At 44.3% G+C, this 22,952-nt stretch overlaps 1 protein-coding gene across 1 annotated transcript in view; it reads left to right on the forward strand.

Annotated features, from left to right (window-relative positions):
* The window catches only part of thsd7ab (thrombospondin, type I, domain containing 7Ab), a gene marked incomplete at its 5' end in the record, with an annotated part of 119,620 nt that extends 97,887 nt beyond the window's left edge, over positions 1 to 21,733 (forward strand). The window contains 10 exons of the mRNA XM_079275741.1: positions 1 to 90; positions 613 to 730; positions 5,575 to 5,720; positions 6,891 to 7,065; positions 11,593 to 11,766; positions 15,651 to 15,749; positions 16,016 to 16,098; positions 16,954 to 17,167; positions 18,973 to 19,060; positions 20,819 to 21,733. The exon at positions 1 to 90 is cut by the window's left edge and continues 26 nt beyond it. Of these exons, the coding sequence (XP_079131867.1) occupies positions 1 to 90; positions 613 to 730; positions 5,575 to 5,720; positions 6,891 to 7,065; positions 11,593 to 11,766; positions 15,651 to 15,749; positions 16,016 to 16,098; positions 16,954 to 17,167; positions 18,973 to 19,060; positions 20,819 to 20,909 (1,278 nt within the window). The 3' untranslated portion in view covers positions 20,910 to 21,733. The remainder of the gene's footprint in view (positions 91 to 612; positions 731 to 5,574; positions 5,721 to 6,890; positions 7,066 to 11,592; positions 11,767 to 15,650; positions 15,750 to 16,015; positions 16,099 to 16,953; positions 17,168 to 18,972; positions 19,061 to 20,818) is intronic.
* Positions 21,734 to 22,952: the final 1,219 nt, after the last annotated feature.

A 22,952-nucleotide genomic window follows, 5' to 3' on the forward strand; every position in this document is an offset into this window, starting at 1 on the left:
AACGCCGTGTGTGGGAGCGGCATCAAGACCCGGATGCTCGACTGTGTTCGCAGCGACGGAAAATCCGTCGACATCAAATTCTGTGAGGAGGTGAGACGTGCAAAAATCCATTTTTTGGCCGGTTTAGTTTTCTACTTTCTTTATTTGACACACTCATTTTACTTGATGACTTAATCACATCACTAGCGTACCCTTCCAGTACTATTAGGCCCACAGCAACATGAAATATTCAGGAGTATTCCCATGCAGAGATTGTTGTCGTTGCTTCGGGCTGAGGGTTTTATTCATCCATAATGTGCCTCGGCTCCCTGTAACGGTAGCCGGGGGGGCCGCGGGGGGGCCGTGGCGGAGCCGTCACCACAGCTATTTAACCCTTGGCACACTCCTTCATCTGGCTCATTCACAAAAACACATTGTGTCAGAGCGGCTTTCACAGCGGCCTCGATAGTCCAACCTCGCTGGCCTGATGCTGCCCAGCACAGTCCGTCCCCCGCCAGAACTAAGGCTTCTGGGAATTGTAGTGCCGAGAGGTCAAGCGGCTGTCTGGCCGTAACTGATTGAGTCGGCTGACGCGTCATGAATTAACCTCTTCACTTCCTACATGTGCTGCAGCTGAATTTGGAGAAGAAGTGGCAGATGAACATCTCCTGTGTGGTCGAGTGTCCCGTCAACTGTCAGATGTCGGAGTGGTCGCCGTGGTCCGACTGTTCACAGACGTGCGGACTAGATGGTAAGAAGATCAGCTCAAGCTCAAAGCTGAGGCCAGAGCAAACAAAGTAAATAACAAGTAAAAAGATCCCTTCAAATACAAGCTCAGGGACAAATAACACAACGTCTTTGCATTAAAACTAGTCGAATCACGCCGAATTAGACAAGCTGAGCTTAGTCACCTCCACTGTGTTGTTGGTAAATGACCAAACACATCAACCTCTTGAATTTGCAACTGCGGCCAGTGATTCAGCTCCAATGGGGTTAGCCTCTTTAACCTCTCATCTGTCATTACAAACCCATGCTGTGCAGCCAAACATGGCACAGAATGGGTCCCGTTTCTCTGCGTTTTTGAGTCTGAAGTCTTTATTTTGAATACATCACACAGAAGAAGCTGATACAACCTGTGTAGAGTTGATACTGTCAGGTAGTGTGGGATGAGATGATCTTAACAGACTTAAAGCTGCCCTGTGAAGTACTCTTGGAGACAAACGAAAGTTGTGTTTACATTCAGTTTTTACAGATCCTGTATTGTTAGTGCAGTGCCCTGTTGGGAACAGGCCGATCCGGTGTTGCTGCATGCTGCTCTCTGGAGAACTGCTCATACAAATAACTTCTCACTCGACACAATGCTTCCTTTGGTCCTGAGCAATACACCTGCCATGACATAGGAATGCTAGAGTAGAGTTAGCGCTTCATTGTTGGAATGCTGTTAAGCATTCCAACTTTTGTTATCCTGTTTCTTTATTGTTGGAATGCTGTTAAGCATTCCAACTTTTGTCGCACCTCTTCTTCTCCTTCACATACACTCCTCTCCCTCTCTCTCTGTGTGTCTCTCTCTCATACAGTCATTCAGGTCTTAGGGATCTTTAGAGGTCTTTCCCCCCTCCTCCACCCACCCCCCCCCCCCACACACACACCCCATTTCAAAATAAAAGCCCCAGAGAGTGAATTCTAACTGAACTGCTTGTGATGAAGCCTGTCAATAACCTCTGTTTATGTGTGTCAAACATGATGATTATGTCTCCTCTCCCCCTCCCTCCCCCACCCAGTCCCACCCTTTCAAAATAAAAGCCTCATGGATTAACTGGATTTAAACGTTTAGCTCAAAATTCGGCTTTTTTGTTGAAACAATGAATGCTCTTACTAATACTGCGACAACTACTACTACTGCTAATATTTCTAGTATTACTACTACTACAGAACTAAACATGGAGAAGCAGCGTTCAGTTTTTCTGCTCCACATATCTGGAACAAAGTCCCAGAAAGCTGCAGGTCTGCTGAGACCCTCAGCTCATTTAAATCAAGATTGAAGACCTTTCTGTTTGCTGCTGCCTTTAATTGAACCACATTCAATGAATATATTAATCAATTTTTACTTTGAAATCTCCTTTTCTTTTGCCTTGTGTTTTGATGCTTTTAATGGTTTTATGTGAAGCACTTTGAATTACCTTGTTGTTGAAATGTGCTATACAAATAAACTTGCCTTGCCTTACTACTACTACTTCAACTTTTGCTGTTGCTACTATTACTACTACTGCTACTGCTATTACTGCTACCATAAATATTATTACTACCACTACTGCTATTACTACCACTACCACTACGATTATTACTTATACCACAACTGCTAATACTGCTATTCCTGCTACTACCAGTACTAATAACCAGTACTAATACTACTACAGCTATTAGTACGACTGCTACTAGTACTACTACTACTGCTACTTCAAAAACTGACTTTACTATTACTACTAATACTACTACTTATTATACTACTACTACTGTTATATTAAATACTACGACCACTACTACAGCTATTACTACGACGATTGATACTACTACTTCTACTACTTCTTCTAATTACTAATACTTCGACTACAACTTCTACTACTACTGCTACTACAAATATCACTACTGCTACAGCTAGTACTTATTCAAATGCTACTAATACTTATACTGCTAATAATACTTCTGCTACAACTTCTACTACTACTACAAATATCACTACCGCTGGAATTCTTTTAAGCTACAGAAACCGTTCGAATATCAAAATGTTCAGCTCTTTCAGGAGAGGGGCGATATGACTTCATATTTGTAATCTTTCAACTTTTTGAATTATTAAGCTTTTTGCAATTTTTAAAAAATTGGATATCTATTTTCAGCAATGTTTTTGCGATTAATTTCAGTTTTCAGCATTCCAATGCATTTTCAGCAGGAAATGCATTTTCTAGTTATGATATCCTGTCCTCACACTCGACTCTGCACTTCCTTTGATCCTCAGTTAGACGGCCGACAAGTGTGGAGTCGATCGGATGAACGGCTGTCGAGAAGATCGAAGGACAGACATGCAGACTCCTTTTATTTTAGATCCACGTTTACGCTGGTGCATTCTAATCTCTCCTGCCTTTGTTGGTGCGTTGCTGCATTTCTTGGTGTGTCCGTGGAACCCGTAGGTCCGTGGAATAGTGTGAAACCAGTGGCAGGGTGTGTGCATAAATGGTCATGAATAAGCAGCTCTCTCAGCGCTGCTACAAAAAGCTATAGAAAGCATTGAACTCTATGGTAACGGAACAGTTTTCAGAACAGACTTCATCTCGTTACTGTATCTTTAAATACATAATTATACCAGATTTTCTCACACATTTTCTGCGCATTAGAGCACATCTGAGGAACAGGTGTGACTTTTTTTTTAAAGTCCCTCGGCTGCTTGTAACATCAAAAGAATCAAACACAGAAGATGCAACACAGTCGACTTTATGACGCTCTGCACCAGCGTTGGTACTCGTCAGCCCCAAGTTGTGAATGTACACATGAGTGAATGTGAAGCTGAAAGTAAAGAACATGAGGGTGAAGGTCTCAAGGAGCTTCTAAAGCTTCGTGTTCACAGGCAGGAAGTTTGTCCCAGTATTGTTTGTAAGAGCCTATTGCATTAACATGTTTCTCCCAGCATGGTGGTGTGTGTGTGTGTGTGTGTGTGTGTGTGTGTGTGTGTGTGTGAGTAAAAACATGCATGCTCAGCAGAACATCCTGGCTTGGATAACTTAAAAAGTCCCATATCAGACACTTCCTGCTCCCTCTGGAGGCATTTGTCCAGAAAGAAAACCCTCACAACAGCAGAAGAGAGGAAGTGTTTATTTAAGAGTCTTCCCAAATGACCGGCGAAAAATGTGTCCTCCTGTTGCCTGCTTGTTGTTCCCGGCGGTTCACACAATTGATTCTGTGCCACTACATCTTCCTGCTCCTCAGGGCTGTGGGGAGCGCTTTGAAGAAGAGCCGCTGCAGCAGTCGTTGCTAAATCTTAAGGAATAAGATAAAAGTTTTAGGAAGGGCTGAAGGAGCAAGAGGGGACCCTGTTTGATGTGTTTCTTGTGTGGGATGTTCTCTTGTTGGATTGGGATACAAGGTTGTACAGTTTGTGTGAGTGTGTGGGAAGCCTGATTTGTGTTTTATGTGTTGAAAGGCGGCATGGGTTGGCAAAGGTGTATTCTGAGGTGAGCAGATTGCTGGCTCGGCAATGTAAATAAGGAGAGCGGGATACACAAGAAATGAAGAGTTCTGAGGTTTGAGAGTGGGCGGTTTGACAGGAAGGTTGCATTTTAAAGTGTGTGTGTGTGTGCGTGTGTGTGTGTGTGTGTTTGTGTGTGTGTTTGTGTGTGTGTGTGCGTGCAGGGTTTCTGTGTTGAGTTACACAAAGTAATTCATAGCTTCAGTTCTGCACTTAAATCAAACGGTGTCCGAGGTGTTCCCGATTGATTTAATGAGAGTTTGCTGAGTGATGTGGAACAAAAGCCGTTTTACTCAAGTGGACCAAGAGCCGATCAAGATGACGGAGAAAAAGTGCAGTCTGGACGGCTTTTTAGAGGAGCCGGCTCCGTTAAGTGAAGCGCTGTTGTGCACAGCAACATCAATTTAATGCCTTCAAAACACACACACACACACACACATTAATTTAGAAGGAGCTGTTCACAGAGGGAATGGATGATTGTCGTGTGGTAAACCGCAGTGGTCACTACATCTGCCAACACTGTCTGCATTTAGTTTATCGTCCAGAAAACAACCACTTTACAATCTGTGGAATTGTATTATTAAAAGAAAAATGCTGAGAAAAACAAGAAGAAAATCCCTGAAGATTCATCTTCTATCATGCAAGACGCAAGTTTCAATTCTGGGACAGAGAATTAGTCCGAGTGGACCCTGTTCTGGTGGTTTTTCTAGCTTTAGTGGGACCTAATTTAATTTCTCTAAATCCAAATTGTTTTAATAAACAAAGACGTAGGCAGTGCAACTACGGTAATAGAAATCTGTGGCATTTAGAGTGCTGCAGGAACGAGTCATAAAACCCGGAAATTAGCTTTTCTTTCTACTGTCCCCTCGTCTTGATGTCAACGGGTTAATTTAATGGGTTTTCTGTTAGATGCTTGAAATGCAAGCTAATGAGATTTTGGCACTTTGTTCTACGACATAAAATACGTCAGTCAGTACCCCACTAAGCGGCTGAATGAGACGACTCAGCGCTGTAAGAAGGAAAACTCGTCTTTAGTTTTGTGCTGTAGCTTGTTTACAGCTTAACGTTAGCGTTTTACTTCTGCCGACTGTATCCACGCTTCGTTTATAAAGATTGTCTTGCTGAACAAAACGTGCAAGTGTCATAAACATTTGTTTGCCACAGAGCTGATTCTCTTGCTTTCTTTTTCTCGGGGGAACCAGTGTGAAGCTAACTCCGGGGTTTGGCCTCCAACAATACGTCATCGGGACTCTTTTGTCTGAGAATGGCACGAACCTTCAAAGAGCAAAAAATGCTCAAAGTGAAAATGAACGAGGATAAACTGATGATGTCACTTCCTGTGTTTGTGTGTCCTCCAGGTAAGATGTGGCGGCGGCGCTCGGTGGTCCAGGCCTCTCAGGGCGACGGGCGGCCCTGCCCTCCTCAGGTGGAGCAGTGGAAGCCCTGCCCCGTCCGACCCTGCTACCGCTGGCAGTACAGCGACTGGTCCGAGTGCCGGGTGGAGGTACTGATAAATAAATCAGAACGTTATACCACAACCCAGGGGCTTTAAATATTGATGATCGTATCGACCTCTGTCAGCTGCAAGAAATGCAGCTTTGACAGTTCCCTGGCTCGGCCGAGATCAATACGCACACGAGTTTGAGCCAAAAGTTGATTCTGAAAGACGGAATTCTTGACACCTGGGGATGAATAATTGAGTCTTTAGTATTGATGAGCAACCCCATCAAATCCCTACGCATACAGTTATTCTGTGAGATGGACAGTAAAAAATCAATCCGATGCACTTTCAATGCCGATACATTACTGTCAACCAACACCAGCGCCAAGAGATCTGCCAGCCTCAACACTTCAATTTGAGTGGTGTGCCACCAGGTCACATTATTACAGCGCTTGGTGAAACAAAACTTTAATGGGACGACAGAAAGAGACTCGTCACCTGCCATCATTCATTTAGCTCCCTCGTTCCTCTCCATTCGCTCCATCAAGTGTCCAACGATCAATCGAGCATTGTTAATGTGAAGCAGCACTCGGTACGGTGGACACGAGCCATTGTGATGCCTTCAGATGCGATTCATGTCCGGAGTCGTTCCGTTTTTGTTGATGAACTGAATCGAACTGAAGCCGAGACGTGAGTGAGTCGTTTTGGCTTTGATTTCAGAATCTGGAGTAAAAAATGAACGTTCCAATGTGTTCAGAAAGATAACGTTGCGTCACCTGATCCGTGAAACAGTGGTCTTGGTTGTGCTCAAGTCTAAATGAAACTGAATAAACTGAATATTCTTGATTAAGCTCTTTTTATCTATGTCATGTCCATGGGGATTAGCTTTGAGTTGATCATGGAAATCAATAGGCAGTAGTGCCTTTGAACTTCATTAGATGTCAGACAAGCTTTAAAGAGCTTTAAGTGTTGTTCATGTTTTATACACTTGATGTTGTTTCAAACTATTTATTTATCCTCCACTCTGTTTATTGTAATTTGGACATGAAAGTAGTCTTTTTCTAAATAATGGTCACATTAATATGACATTTAAATGGCTAATGGTCTGAATTTGCAGCCATAGCTATAATTAACCGACATTCAGCTGTCAGAGGTGTAGGTTCATGTAACTCCCCTCTCTCTCTGCGGTTACTCATCATCCTCTTTCTTCTTCTGTGGTGTTCCTGTTGTCAGAGCGTGGTGTGTGGACACGGCATACGCTACAGAAACATGTCCTGCTTCGTGTCGGACGGCTCCGGCGACGGAGAAGGCAGCTTGGTGGACGAGGAGCAGTGCAGCAGCCTGGAGCTGGCCATCGACGGAGACGAGCAGATCAGCCTGAAGGAGGCCTGCACCCTTCCCTGTCCAGGTAATACCAGAGGCTGTGTTAGCACAGCGAGGATGCTTTCACCAAGACACACAGGCCACCAAAAGAAAGTGGATTCAGTGATTCAAAGCTGATGCAATTGGGCTGCAATTAAGGTTTTTTTTATAATAATAAATCACGCCCGGCAGACCTAGCATCAGCTGCTAACAATCTGTGCTTCAAATAATCAATAAATGTCTGAATCGTCCCCAAATCAGTTAAGCTCTCCGCCCCTAGTCTTCATCTTAATGTTACATTAAACTCACTGTTATTACGTTTGACGTTGTCGGACGACTGAACACAATTCTCCAAAGCGTCGGGCAGATTTTTGAGAAGTGGAATCTGAACGAGCGGTAGTGCGGCACTCTAAACAGAAGCCTCGGATTGTTTTTGCATTGCAGAGCTGCTCTCAGGTTCAAGCAGCAGAACACAGAAAGTCACTTTGCGATGCAGAACACGGTCAACACTTGTCAGCATTGATTTGTATCGCAGAGCAGCCAATAAAATACTTTTGTTACAGGTTTTATTACCTCTAACGGATAGCACTCAGTATCTGCTCATGACCTTTGAAATCAGAGGTGGGAGCATACCTGGAGGCAGAATAGATGGACTCCATTAAGGCAGACACTGCTTAATGCTAGTTTAATTGACTGAGTCTGTATTTCATTGCCTGTAACAGCTCAGGGAGCGCTCCGCTCGTCCCTGCCACGGTAGTAAGCCTCCATTGTGCTCTACATACTTCCAGTATTTTCTCCCAGTTAGCTGGACGTCTGTACACAGTTCTTACAATGAAGGATCTGAGATACCGTCGACGGCCATTTATTTTTTATTGATATTGATTTTAATATGATATAGAACAGAAGAAAAACAGGAAATCTCCATATTTGAGAGGCTGAAAACCGCATTCTCTCCCGTTTGACCATTATGTAAATAGTTACAGATCATTTATTTCTCAATCGACGAATCGTTTAGTTGAGTAATCGTTGCAAAAAACGAGTGCAGCGGTCAGAAGACGATCACTGGCCTCCCACCAGCGACCAGCTGTGTCTGTTGAAGCACCAGAGGCTCCGCTGTCAGGAACTAGTTAATGTTTGATGTGGAAGCCTCAAACTACTCGGACCACCTGCTCTTCCTGTGAAATGGACCAGAGAGGCGAAACCAAATGGAAGCTGTGACCTCATCAATTCAGTTTATTCCATTTGTGCAGTTTAGAAACGTGGACGCAAAGTGATTAAAACACACACAGATAGCATAACACTGAGAAGAGGGTTGCAGTCAATAATCTGAGTGGGCAAGACAACAAAACCCCTAAAGGCTTCTACAGAAGACAGGATGGCAAGCTGAGCGACAGCCTCGCTGAATAACAATCTGCTGTGCTGTAAATGACAATAACTTGTAGATTTTATGCATTTATTCCTCTCACATCTCAATGGAGATGCTGATTGAGAGGAGAAGCGACAGGAGTGTTTCCAGCGTTGATTATAGGCAGAGCGCCTTTGATTTGAGGTGCAGCTGAGAGCTCGGTGTGCTCACTATGAGGAAGTTAACGTGGCACATTTCAAGGATAATTTATTGTCATTATGCAACACGACGAAATGCAGATGGAGTCCATTTGCTACACGAGAAAAACAGCCGTGCATTCCTTCAGTGCATCTTTGAACATGAATCAGGAGGAACGATACATGCAACGTATTAACTTACATGAATGAGGGTTTCAAGTTGTATTTAATGTTTATTTATTTGTTCGATTTATCGCATAAGAATTACAAGAAGAATATCTGGAAGATATGGAAAATATCACAGATGTTCCAACATAACCCGGTTTACTTGCCTGTTCAAACAATGTAACGTTTGAAAGGCTCTGAAGAAGAGAGCTGACCGAGGTGTTTGGTAAACGTAACGTGTCTTCCGTCACGTTGGCGAGAGTTTGTGAAACCCGATCCACTTAGGAGCTGCACAGAGCCGCTCACGTTGCCCTGAACTGTCTGAAACCAGCTTCCACACACGAGGTAAACACTACAGACCATTAAACAACGACACCATCCTCTTAACGCCACAATCACTCTGCTTCAACATGTGGAGATGTCTTAAGTTCTTCGGACCAGAACGGATCTGTTGACTCTGCTTTCAGGCTGCACATAGTTCTGTGTGTTTAAAGCCTTGTGTGATATACACCATCTAAACTGTACAACCAGAACACAAGACCGATGCCATGTGCCATGTGGTTCCTGCCTCCACCCAACGCTTGTTAGTGCGCCATGTGTGCACACATTTTCAGCATGGGTCACCCCAGCAGGGACCCAACCCTCCGACCTGCCAGGGTTGGTGCTCCACCAACCGGCACTGTTTTTCATTGAGGTGAGTGATTCGGTCTTTGTGCTGAGCTGGACATCTGTTGTGATTTACATGATGAACGACAACGCAAAGCAAAAGCTGTGAGATGTTACACAGTACACAGATGCATCGTTTAATTTCATTACAGGGTTCATGAGCAAGTAACCAACCCCTCTGGCTTCTTGAGTCGACTGTAACTTTATCAGCATTAATTAGAAATCTTAAAATCAGAAGCGGATCATATTCTTTCCTTTTAGTCAATTTTAGTTGATGTCTCAGCCCTGCACTGCAAAAAAAACAGCACAATATCCGCATAGATGCCGACCCTCAACTCTCAAAGAAGAGAGAGAGAGAATCTCACAGATGGGAGTATCGCGTCAAAGGTTGTGGATCTGATGACTTGTTGTCAGGCGTTGTGACGGAGGCTTGTCAGCTGCTGGGTTTTCTGTAGCTTTGCAGCGTGGAGAGCAGACAGACAGGTGAGCTGGACTCTGTCCAACGCTTTACTGTCCTCCACACAACCGCAGCGACGCTCCTCACTCTCTCCAGATGCACCCTGACACTGTGCTGCACACAAAGACGTGAATATCAGCATTTCTTTTAGGTAAATAGGGCAAATCTACAAACATTTCAAAGAGAAAAGATGGGAAACCGAACACCCAATTTGTGCTTGAGCCTGATAAATAAGGGTGTGTTTTCACACACAGTGCAGCTGAAATATAAATCTCTTATTCGCCGTGTCAGCCGTCCCCGAAGGGAGAATTATTGTTTCGTGCTTCTGCCAAAAAACGAAATACAAATGTGGAGTTAATTTCCAAAAGTGCTACGTGTCTATTTTGGTTCATCATTGATCTTTCATCATTCACTCTCTCTAGAACGTAGAGGACAGTAAATGTTCCCCTTCACCACGGTTTCATTTCGTTTGGCACTTAGAGAGTGTGTGGCATGTGTCTCCACTGGCAGAATTCTCATTTTGTGAAAAAAAATAAAAGCTCATCAGATGTTTGCTGGTCCCTGAGATGGAAAACACTGAGAAACGCTGCCCCAGATAACAAGTCAGTCCAACCCCTTCTGCCAAACTGCAGGAGAGCTGAAGCATCAAACAGCAATCACAAGCACGGAGCGCGTTCTGTGCACGGGCGTAGTGTGGTGCCGTTTGGGAGGAAATTCAAGGGCTGTTTGTGCAGGACCGGGGACAGCTTGGGAAATCTGGCAGGTTGCATCCACACACACACACACACTTTAATGCACTGCCACCCTTGACCCGTGGTCTATTTCTCCTGCTGTTTGATGAGCTGCACTTGTCAGCTGTGATCAAAAACAACCTGCACTCCCATGTCACACGGACACCTTCCTCCTCCTGAAGCTCTTCATCTCAACCGTCGTGATACGACGTGCACACCTCACCCAGATGAATCCATTGTCATCCACAGATGAACAGTAAAGTATCGCTTTAGCACTGCCAAAGTTGAAGATCTGATTTTCATCAGGACACCCACACTGATGCAGATATCTTTGCATCGTTTAAAAGTAATTTAAAAGCTATGAAAATGAGTAATAACAAGAAGACATAACGAGACTGAGGATGCAAGTAAATTAAAGGCGCTAAATTCAAATTTCAGAATATTGATTTAACGGCTAATTTCTTTATAGCGATATAGTGGAGTGATGGAGTCGATTTCCCTCTGTGTGCGTTGTAATCCGAGCTGTGCTTTGTTTACGTAGGCGGGCTGGAATTTAACACCTTTAAATGTGAAATTTAATTAAAAGACATTTGATCTGTGAATTCTGAGATAGTACTGACTCCGTCAGCTGAAGTTCCTCTCGCGGGTCTTTGCAAGTAATGTGGGCCCTGATGGCAACAACACCGTTCAGTCCTAAACTGTGGAGGAGCTGGACGGCCGCCCTGAGGATCGGAGGCTGCACCCTTTTACAGGAAATTAAAAGATTTAAGATATGACTCAAAGCCAGACTGAGCAATTTCTGCACAGGTCATAGAGGTGTCCAACCTCAAAGTGTTGAATTCCTTTATGAAGACCAAGCTGAAGATGTAAGTTTGGTTATTACACATCTAATCTAATTGATGGTAACGCACACCTCACTGTAGTTTGGAGGTAGTGCCTTCAGACCTTTACGGTGCTGTTTTGTTGTCTTACATTTCATCCGATGATGTACTTCGCCTCTTCTCCCTTGCAGGTGAATGCTACCTGATGGAGTGGTCGGACTGGAGCTCGTGTGTGAGCATCTGCGTGAAGGGGGCCGGCGTGGACTTCTGTTCGGTTCAGGTTCGCTCTCGAGCCGTGTTGGCCCAGGAGCCAGAGAACCTGCAGCTCTGTCCGGACCAGGCGTGGGAGTCTCAGCCCTGCTCAGGTGAGAGCACTTCTAATGAGTGCTAGCTCATTTCCGTACATGCAAATTAGCTCGCAAGCAAGCCAGCGGCCCCAAACTCTGATTCATCTATCCATTTTGCTTCGCCCACATAGTCCGAATACGCATGATCATTGAGAAGTGCAGCCGGGAAACGTGATGGAGAATTCATCAGTGCATCAGAGGGCTAACACAGAGAGACACTTACATTCAGGGTCATACCTGCAGGCTGTTTCGGCTTCCATCCATCGGAAGCTGCATGTTTGGACTGTGAAAGAAAACTGGAGCACCAGGAGAAACCAACAGAGAGAACATGTTGAGTGTGGGGAGAAGGGATTAGCGGGCTGGAATCAGATGAAGGTTTTCCTTCCTGCCAGGTGACTGTGCAAAGCACTGATCCACCTCGGTAGCCAAACATTACGGGGGAAACTAGAGCGCTAACGACAGCCATCCCTTTGTGTTTCCATCTGTACGCTCGGCCCATCGCCGCCCCCCCAGTTGGGATTCCTCCAGTCAGATCTCCAAGTGGAGGAAACGCCCCCGTGTGCTCGTTTACTGTTGTGATCTGTGCGGTTCCCCCGGCGGGTTAATCACCCATTCGGTGCAGCGTGGGCTGCGAGTCACTACCGCCACCAAAGCGCAGCATGCACGTTAGCCACCGGCTCACTCTGTAGAGCAGCCACCCCCGTGCTCCCCCTGCCTCTCACTCGTCCTCTCCTCCCTCCCTGGCTACTGTACACAGCCCAGCAGTGTTCACCAGCCTGACCTGGTTCCACAGCATCACTCGAGGCTCGGGGGAGGAGGGGGGAGGGGGGAGGGGGGAGTGGCCCGGCAAGACCGGCGCAGGAGGAAGAGAGAGAGGAGGGAGGGGAAGAAGGAGGGCTATGACAGAGGAAGGGAGGCTAAGGAGATGGGGGAGGGAGATCAAACAGTTCCATTAAAAATGAATTTTGTGTGGGCGCCCCAGTAGCCTAATGATTGTGGCACAAACCACATCAGCGCTTTGAGTCCTGTTGCATCTGATACCCGTCTCTCTCCTCTTCTCTCTGCTCCGCGGGTCGGAACGGTTTGTTTTGCCACATGCGGAGGACAAGCCTGTTATCTGTACATACACATTCACACTGAACTGGTCGTTAATAAGAGCGATATCTCTTTTCCATGGAATCAAATGTGAGATGTTGTTCGTGATTGTACCAGTGATTCCGCTCTGCAGCCACAAAAAAAACTAACATTACGCGATCAATCATCTGATCCACTTCCTCAACACGTACACGGTTGTTGCTGCACAACAGGTTTGCTACTGAACATGCGAGATTCCCTCTTCCCCTCCCCCGCATGTTACAAGTTCATTTCAACAGTTTTGAACAGTTTTCTCAGATATTTCCCAAAGAAAAGACGAGCAGACGAGGCAGCTAAACATGGCAGTGAGCTAGACTCTAAGCTTATGTGCATAATATTAATAATACATGCTTTTATTATCGTTATTATACTTTTATATCCACTGCTGCTGTTATTAACGACTCATTATATTAATAATGTATACCATATGCATTGACTGGTGTAATTATATGATGTTGTTCATTGTGTGCACATCTATCACATTGATCTTCTGTTGCTCTCCCTACGGTTTCTCCCCGTTAAAGGGTTTTGTTCGGGGGTGTTCTGTTCCAATGTGAGGGTCCCGGGACAGAGGATGTCGTATGTTTACAAAATGTATTGAATTGAATTTATCATACAGTGTATTATGTAGCCAGCTAGGCTGCGGGCTGACTTTTGCTTATTAAAAGAACATCGTTGTTCCTGAACAACAAGTATCAGGTGTTTGTTTCCCTGGATAGACGGAGAGGGGACGTGGATCGATCAGAGGGGTCAGTGAGCTCAGGGGCAGCCAGATGAGGAGAATAGAAACTGTGTTTCATACTAATTGTCTGCAGAGTTGCAGGCAGAGCATTCCAGAGCCTCGGGGCCACTGCCTAAAAGGCTCGGTCACCACGGGGCCACTGCCTCAAAGGCTCGGTCACCACGGGGCCACTGCCTCAAAGGCTCGGTCACCACGGCTCTTACATCGTGTGCGTGGGACAGAAGACCTCGAGCGTTTGACCTGAGAGTGCGGGCGGGTGAATAGGGGCGAAGGAGATCAGCTACATAAGCCGGAGCCTGACCGTGAAGTGCTCTGTAAGTGATGGGGAGACTGTTGAAGTGTATCCTAGATGCTACAGGTCTACCTGCTGGTGGCGCTAGCGTGGCTGCAAAGTGAAACATAAGGTTTTGTGTAGTCCCTGACCACTTCATCTGAATAACAATCACTGTTTTCACTCATTCGTGACTCTGTTTTCATGATTTTGGAAGGTTCTGTATGAATGTGTGTGACGGACACACAATAAACATGTTGGTATAACATCCCTACATACCCATTTATAGTTGTTTATCCGCGTGGTTTTAATTCATCGTTTGTCAATGAAAAGGCTTTAAAATCAGCGTCTCCTCTTAAAGAGGCTTTCCGCTTGTTGCTTTGTCTACTGACAGTATTTCTGCTTTCAGAGTGGCTCTTCCTCTGACATGTTTCAATAGTCGTGTGTTATGGGACAATATGTCATAGTCTTATGCTTTAGGGTTAAAGAATGTCAGTCTTTAGAAGTGCAGGCACCAAACCTTGTTTCAGTCGATGAGTCTAGTAAGTTCTGCATCCAGGTGTCTTGTTATCTGTTATCCTGTGCAGTGTTTCTGTCTTCAAAGACGGAGACACACAGAGGTCTTGATTACGGTATTTCCTTGATGGGCATCAGCTGAAGGGCATGACCCTCTTTAGGCATATATGATGTGTGATGGTACAACAGGTTCATTCCGTCTCTGCAATACTGTGACTTAACTCTCTGACCAGGTCACAGTGACATCAAAGGAAGCATCTGGCTGAGTGTCTCCATGGTTTATTGTGGGGCAAACTGATAAATAAGGGATTTGTAAACAGGCCTTAAAGCGCCTTCAGGGTATCGTAAAGACAGGACACTGTGCTTCAAAGGAAAACATCTGCCTTGACTTGTTTTCTTCTTCTGTCTTCTTTGTTTATTCTTGTTTGCGATGCAAGATAACAGCATGCTGGCTGAGCATAAATGTCCGTGCATTTGACTGTGTCGTCAGAGCACCTCTTGCAGATGACGGTGATGCATCTGTGAGACTGTGTTCTCTTTGCAAGCAAATAAATAGACGATTACAACTTTGATCCTTCACCAAGAACTCTGTTTCATTTGCCATTGATTTGAAAACACTTTACACTTTTCTCCCGAATAGTTTAAGAAATATTCCACAACAAGTGAAAGTCCCAATGTCCAATAAAGATGGTGGGAGGTGCCGGCTGAAGTGAGTGATTGAATGATAATTTAGCACATTTCAGAAACGGCCTCTCCTGTACCAAGGGAAGAGTAAGAAATGAGGAAAGTGAAGAGTGTATCGGGTGAAGTTGGTCCTGTGAAAGCCGCAGATCGAGCCGGAGCAGCGATGCTGTAGCCAGGAGACGGAGAACAGATCTTTCCTTTGTTCAAGGTGAAATTGTTAATTTTACGCTCGCCGAATGGGCCGGGCCGATGATTGGTTACACAGACCTCCGTAGGGAAATATGGCCATTTACTGCACTGATGCAGATATTGATAAAGTCATAATAGCATTGATAGAAAGTCATTAAGCAAAAGCTCTTAGTGAAGATTAAAACATTGAACTGGACCCTTCTGTGAAGACACACTGATGGTGATATTATGTGACAGCAGCCTATTATAGAAGCACAACTTAGCAGCCGCTTTATTAATCCGTCACTCTCATGATGAATGGTCTTCACTGCAGACTCCCTGTGTACAGTCTCTACAGATATTGATTCTTTTTTATTTCCTTCTCAGGGGGCGAATGTTACGAGTACAAATGGTTCAGCAGCGGTCGTCTCAACTCCACTCGGGCCTCAGTCTGGTGCCAGCGCTCCGACGGACTCAACGTTACCGGTAAGCAGCTGTCCAGTTGCAGTTTAATCAGAAAACACTGACGACGCAAATATTCACGTTTGAGATGCTGGAACTAAACATTGTTAGACTACAAACTGTTGGTTCAGCTCTAAAAACAAAGAGGAAGCAGACCTAAATAATATGAAACGTGTAGATGTTCTTACTTGAGGTGACACCAGTACTGAGAGCAGCACACTGATGGTGTTGATGCTCATTGCGTTCCCTAAAAAGCTGATGACTTTGATCCTGTCGTCTTCTGCACACAGGAGGCTGTCCTCCTCTGAACCCTCCGGTGGACAACAGCTCCTGCGAGCCTCCCTGCCTCATGCCGAAGTCCTTCTGCAGTGAGGTGAGCGGCTCTTTCCTCTCGCTGTCCTGACAGCCAATCAAACGAATGAAGAGATTATCTCGTAGAGAACAACTGTAAACAGCGTAAAAACATTGCTGTAGACGTGAACACGGAAGCACAGGCTCTCTGGCTGAATGTCACCGTGACACACTGCTGCCACCATTGGATTTCAATGCAGCAGGGAATGAAATGATGGCAGCATGAAGATGTAAAGGCCATTTTCTCGCAGTGTCACTCATCAAAATGAGGATAACGGTGTCGATGCTCACCAGATACAGCAGCTGGTGGATCTGAAGCTTGTATGTTTAGAAGCTGGCAGTGAAGGCTGGGTATCAGCCGTATTGGTTTGTAGAGCAGACAGACTTAATGACCAGAGTAAAGCAGGTCACAATCATCTGATGAGATGTCAGCGTAGGACTTCTGAGGTCACCGGTTCAATCCCCGGACCAGCACGACAAAGACGCTCCGGTTTATTGGGTTCAGCTAAAACTAATGCAACAGTGCTGCGATGAGTCCGACCTCAATAAATGTTCTATTCAGTTTATGTTGAAACCCTTTTAGAGAGGTGTTGATTCAAATGTACGACCACTTTGTTTGTGTTTCTAATATTTTGTCCACCCACTTGTTTTAGGCCAAATAACAGAAACACGTCTCCGTATAATAACTGCAGTTCACAGACGTGCTGTGAATGGTTTTGGAAGCTGATGTATTTATCTTAATGAGCATCAGGTCGGTGGCTCTGCCGTACCAACCCCATCTAGGTTCATTCCCTTCCATGCAGACACGGCCCGTCACTCCCTTGATGTACTGTAGCCGCAGTTAAAACCAAACATGATTCTGCGCTGCCCCCTGCAGGCCGCTATATGCATGTGCGAGGAGGGCTTCACAGAGGTGCTGTCGTCCACCGGGCGGCTGGACCAGTGCGCCCCCATCCCGATCCTGGAGATCCCCACAGCGGGGGACAAGAAGGGGGATGTGAAGACCAGTCGTGCCATTAACCCCACCTCGCCATCCACCATCCAGCCTGGACGCACCGGGCGGACCTGGTACCTGCAGCCTCACGGACCAGGTCAGACCACATGACCACACTCAGGATCAGTCCGACGTACGCTAGCTCTTACCAAAATGACTTCACAGTGCGCACAACAAGAATTAGAAATGCAAGAGACACATCCCGGCGTGAAGAATTGTGTTTTGTTGCTGTCAAATGCAAACCTTTAATCTCTTAACTGTCACGTTTGTGGAACGAACTCTTGATGTACTCTTCAGAGGCTCCTATCTCCCGGCTGCCACGACGCGATTACAAACACCGCAAATATAAGAGTCTGAAGCGGAGTGGAAGTCAAAAGGATACCGACGTGGCTCGTTTATATTTTGAGAAATGTTAGCGTGAGAGTGTTATTACCTCACAAAGATAGAATCGAACACTTCCAGGTAATGACGACTGTAAATCAGACCTGTAATGCATTCAAATAGTCATCTTACTGAGATGGATGGTGGTAAATAAGCACACATCATTTCTAAAGACCTTTTATGTGTGCGCAAGTTTTAAGTTCAGGTTCAATTCAATGAATTAGTGCAGCCCGATATCACAGGTCACCTCAGGTGACTTCACCTTCCGTCCTACATTCGTACAACATCCTCCGTCGTTGGGCGCTCGCGCTGGATAAAGAAAAACTCCCCAAGAACCCGTCAGGAACTTCAAAATAGACTTCAAAATATTCCTACTTTCACTGCTCGATAAGAAAAACAAGTGGCCGCTACGTCTGTTGAAGTTCATCTGACGGGAAAAGGTTTATTTCCTGCAGAGCAGCGCGTAATCCTTGAGGTAAAGTTAAGAAGGCGTATGAACCTGCTCTGAACTACATTAACATGTGAGAACTGCATCTGCACCCTTGCGTCGTGACTGATGGTGCATGACAGCAACAGAAACGTTTAGGATGCAAGAGTGCAGAAGTTTCATACTACAGAGTGCAGAAGAGATTGAGTTCACGTCTGTCAGGAGCAGGAACCCTCGTATCCTTTATCTTCCAAACCTTTGCTTGTTTTTGCTGCACACTTCTTGCTGGTATACTTCATGACAGTAAGATCTGAAACATGCTTTTCCCTGATGAAAAAAGGTAATATTAATAACTTATGCAGTTTAATGTCATTGTATGAACCAGGTACCAATGAAAGACTCACATGTAGGTGCAGTGGTAGAAAACAACTGGGCATTGTAGAGAAGAGGAATGTATTTTATCCTACAGTTCCTAAAGTACAGAAGAACGAGCATTCAAGTGCCAGAAGGAGAAGTACTGGTATTTCACAATAACGTATATTTCATTATTGGATTATGATCATTGATCCATTAATGTGTGAGCGTCAGTGATGTTGCAGCTTGTAAACGTGGAGCAAATTTTAACGACTTTTACTACAAACTGCCGAGTAGCTCGATATCTAAATAAGAAGGCATCTTTTTATTTTTGTGTTACTTGAACTTGTTGTTCTAGGAGATACTGATAATTGACGAAAAGATTATAAAAATGTGCAAGTTTAGCATGAAAATAAGTTGCCTGTTGTCTTCGTGTTGACATGATTCCTGTCGGTTGATTGAACTTGAAATGAGCCTCCGATGAACCTCTGGACTTGAATCCAATCATGAGAAGATGTTATGATGTCAATGTTGTTGCTCCACTGGACCAGTAGGAACCAGTAAGTGTTTTAATGGGACCTGATTCATACAATATCATGACACTGTAAATTACGTGCCACTGGGCGAAATAAGCAGCAGCAGCAGCGACATGTTTACGCTCTCTCAGAATGAATTGTTGCAGCTTTTTACGGCTGTCAGTGTAAAGAGAGAGACGAACTGACGAGCCTCCTCCTCCACAGATGGGAAGCTGAAGATGTGGGTGTACGGTGTAGCAGCCGGAGCCTTTGTGCTCCTCATATTCATAGTGTCTATGATATACCTAGCTTGGTGAGTTGACGAGTTTAATTCCCCCTATTTATCATTATCCTCATTCATGAAACCAAAAAAGCCATTTGTCCCTCAACCTTTGAGTTACAGCACCCTCGCCCTGTCCTCCAGCCGCCCTCACATCACCGTCGTTTCTTTGATTTGCTTCCTTCATGCCGTCCTCGTGTGTGAGAGCAGCAGCTCCTGTGCCAAAGTGTATCGCTCTCTTCAGGCCCAAGAGTCTGACGCCAACGGGACGGTGGTCTTGATGGGCCAAAATGCACACGAGATGATTTACACCCGTCCCGATTGCCAAGAGCTGGCTCAGAGCCGCAGCAGCAGCTAATGAGGATGTGGAGGGTCCACACATTTGAGTCCACACATGGTCCTTTATCACACACGATGAAATATATTTAAACACATGTCCCATGTGAGCAAACAAACAAACAATCGTGGGTCCCTTTATTAACCAGAGGGTGTAAACAGAATCTACTGTATTAGCATATTAGCTTAGCATAGTATCCCTTGGTGACACCAGCGGAGGGAGGAGGTATTTAAAAAAACACCAAAGAAGTAGATTTATTGTCCCATAGGGAGTATAATTTCATATTACATGTTTTACAACATGTAACTACAAGTTTAAAAATAAACTGGAGTAAAAAGTACAATATTTTCCTTTGAAGTAAGGTGGAAGTATAAAGAAGCAGTAAATATAAATATAAATACTCAAGTACAAGTATGTTGAAAGTGCTTTAGTACTTTCCTCCACAGATAGCACAGATCTACGTCTGCAGCAGCAGACACATGGGGATGAATGCAGGAAACAGACGTGGATGTTGCTGCATGATGCCATGCTGCCCCCTTGTGGCTGTACGAGGAAGTAGCGCGACACATTCCATCTTCATTTCCTCCCATTTCATCTCCCGCCAAATCAAGAGCTCATTATCCTTGTTACACATGAAGCGTATCGATGTTATTTCTCTGTATTCAGCTTCCACATTACATTGTTATATCATAGTAGACCAATCAGTCAGAGAAAGACAGTACTGTTGTAATAAACCAAATGTCAGCAAGTACATCACAGAAACTTCAGAGACGTTTCTTTTGATCGTCTCTAACAACTTTCCAGAATTTATATTTCGAAGCATTTCCATCGTCTGGAGATCACACGTCTCTGTACTCTTTGGGGAACAAATTAGATTTAACAAAAGAGACAAGAAGTGAGTATTAGTTGTACCGTCTTTCACAGCCATTCTCCAGAGCAGCGCTTCTTCAGCGTTTTACAAAACAAGGACACGATTCAGGGTGGAAGTGCACAAATACAACCAAATATATTTCCGTCTCACTTTCACAATAAACTACAAAGTTATCCAACGAAATGTATATCAGCACTAACGTGTATTATGACTTTATGGAATAACAGTAATATATTGTGACTTTTTAATTATATGACGTAATATACTATTAATGACTTTCTTCGACATGCTATTCTGACTTCTTAGTGAAATACATATTCGTGACACTCAAGAGGGTCCAAGGTTTCTTCATGAGCGTTGCAGGTTTAAAGAAGAGATCACAGCAATACAGGGTTAGAAGTACTGTACGCCATAAAAAAGTAAATTTCCATTAGAAGCACTTTTCCCTTTTAAGACCTCTGCTCTAGAGAGGTGGATGTAAAATGTATTGAATACATTATACACTTTGACACAAGAAGCCTATTTGTATATAAGCCACAACTGACAGCTCAGACACGTGTCCTGTTTTCATCTTTCCACACAGCAAAAAGCCAAAGAGACCTCAGAGACAGAGGCAACAGAACAACCGACTAAAACCTCTGACTCTGGCCTACGACGGGGACACGGACATGTAGTCCTCCAGGACACGGAGACCCACTTCATCGTGGGGAGGGACACGTCACAGAGCGGAGACGTTACAGTAAATCCTCTCACGGCAGAGACAGTGGTGGGGTTTATCCATTTCAAGTTCCATTCAATCACCCGTTCTAAAGTATTTCCTTTTGCAAGAGCCTTCGTGACCTTCCACCGTCTTCAATGAAATGCCTTTTATTTTTTTCACATCCACTTAAAAGAAGCGATTGCGCTGCAGGAGTCTGGATGCAGAAGACAGTCTGTCTCTGAAGCTCCAACTCTTCCCCCGCGCTTTTCCGCTTGTCCCTAGAAATGCTGAGCAGCCGGAGGCTTCGGATGCTCCGACGGTTCGTACGTTGCCAAAAGTCACCGCGGGGAAGAGGAGGAGGGAGAGGAAAATCTCCATAAAAAGGTTTGGATTCCTTTTTCTCAATCCTCAACTGGGTTCTGACTCAAATCTCTTCCACGGTCTCGAACAAAAGGGAGGCATTTCTCCTCTTTCTGCTTGATTTAGAGGCGCACGGCCCGTGTTTGTGGGATAAACAGATCCGCACGATGCTGATGGAGTTGTTTATGGAAACTACAGCCTCTCCGCCTCCACCCTCTTTGTTTCAGGCTCTACATTGCACTATATTAGTGCAGCATGATATGCACATGTGACTTCTACCTTCTCTTGCCATAGAACACTGCCTCTTCCACAGAGAAGCCCACCGAGCAGAGGAACAGCTGCCAACGCTCAAAGAAAAACAACGGCAAAAGATATTTTGACGTCACATTCTACAAAACAGATGTGGATCTCAAGTGAATATATGTACAGAGTTTATTTCTCACAGCTGATTTTTTGGGTTGTAGTAAAGTACCTTTTGTGGTTTGTAGATTTTGTCTGGTGTTATCACTTTTATTCCTGCCCAGATCAGATCATTAAAGATTGAACTATGATATCAACAGGGGACTTTATTTAATGAATCGCCGGCTTTAAAGTTATTTTTACCCATAAAAATTCTGATTAAATTCAAAAAAATCTCTACTTTTGTTTACCATTGTGGAAAAGCTGAAACTTTGCAGCAATTAAAGAAAAAGAAACAATAAATTTAAACCATGCAAATGTCATTTCTGCCTTACTGACGATAAGTACTAACAGTCCTGTAATAGAGTATTAACACTTGAATGGGGCACATTATATTACATGTACACAAAGAAAACTACATTTTCTTTTGGGGTCACTTAGCAAAGTATACCTCTGAGTTTTTAAAAGGTTTTCACGTAGTAATGCGTATCTTAGGTGCTCTGTCGTTTTTCAGTCACCACATGAAGTGAAAAATAGATTTAAAGAAACGATCTGTACAAAAAGGATACGTGTTCATAACAAGAGTTCGACGTAAAAGCAAACTGGTGTGGAGAATGTTTACTTTTCTTTGTTGTGGGATTTTGTAAATATCAGCAATTTTTTTAATTTTTTTTGGAGAAAAAAAAAATCGAAGTATGTGTACATTTATTTTGTATTGCACAGAAAATGTTTAGTTTGAATATTGCGAAGTGGGTGTGTGATATTGCTGATTGTTGTGATCATGATGCAAGTTGTATGTTGTGAAGAAAAAAAACGGAAAAGAGGAAAAGAGGGTAAAAAAAGAGGAAAAGAGGAAAGGCTCGGCCGTGTCTGTACAGGTTGTTTACGTGTGGGAAGAATTACTGACAATAAATAACACGGTTGTAAACACACAGAAAGACATCTTTGTAATTTTCTTTCTATGTTCACAAGAGAGCTTAATGTTTAAACTGGCATAGGATACGGCTCGTGTTTTCTTACATACTTTCTTTATTGTCAACAAATCCCATGAAAAGACACCAGCGATGGTTCGTCTGTCTCTGCATTTCTTTGTCTTTTCATGGAATTTGACAATGAGTAAAATAAAGAGCATCACTAGACGTCCTTTAATGTGGAACAGACATGAATTAAGTCACGAAAGGTGCTGACATTTGAACTTCAGAGCGTATCTAAGGCCTCCCAACACGCCAGCTAACGGTGCTAACAGCGCACACAGCGG

This window comes from Melanostigma gelatinosum (genome assembly GCF_949748355.1).
Source record: "Melanostigma gelatinosum genome assembly, chromosome: 9".
Classification (NCBI taxonomy): domain Eukaryota; kingdom Metazoa; phylum Chordata; class Actinopteri; order Perciformes; family Zoarcidae; genus Melanostigma; species Melanostigma gelatinosum.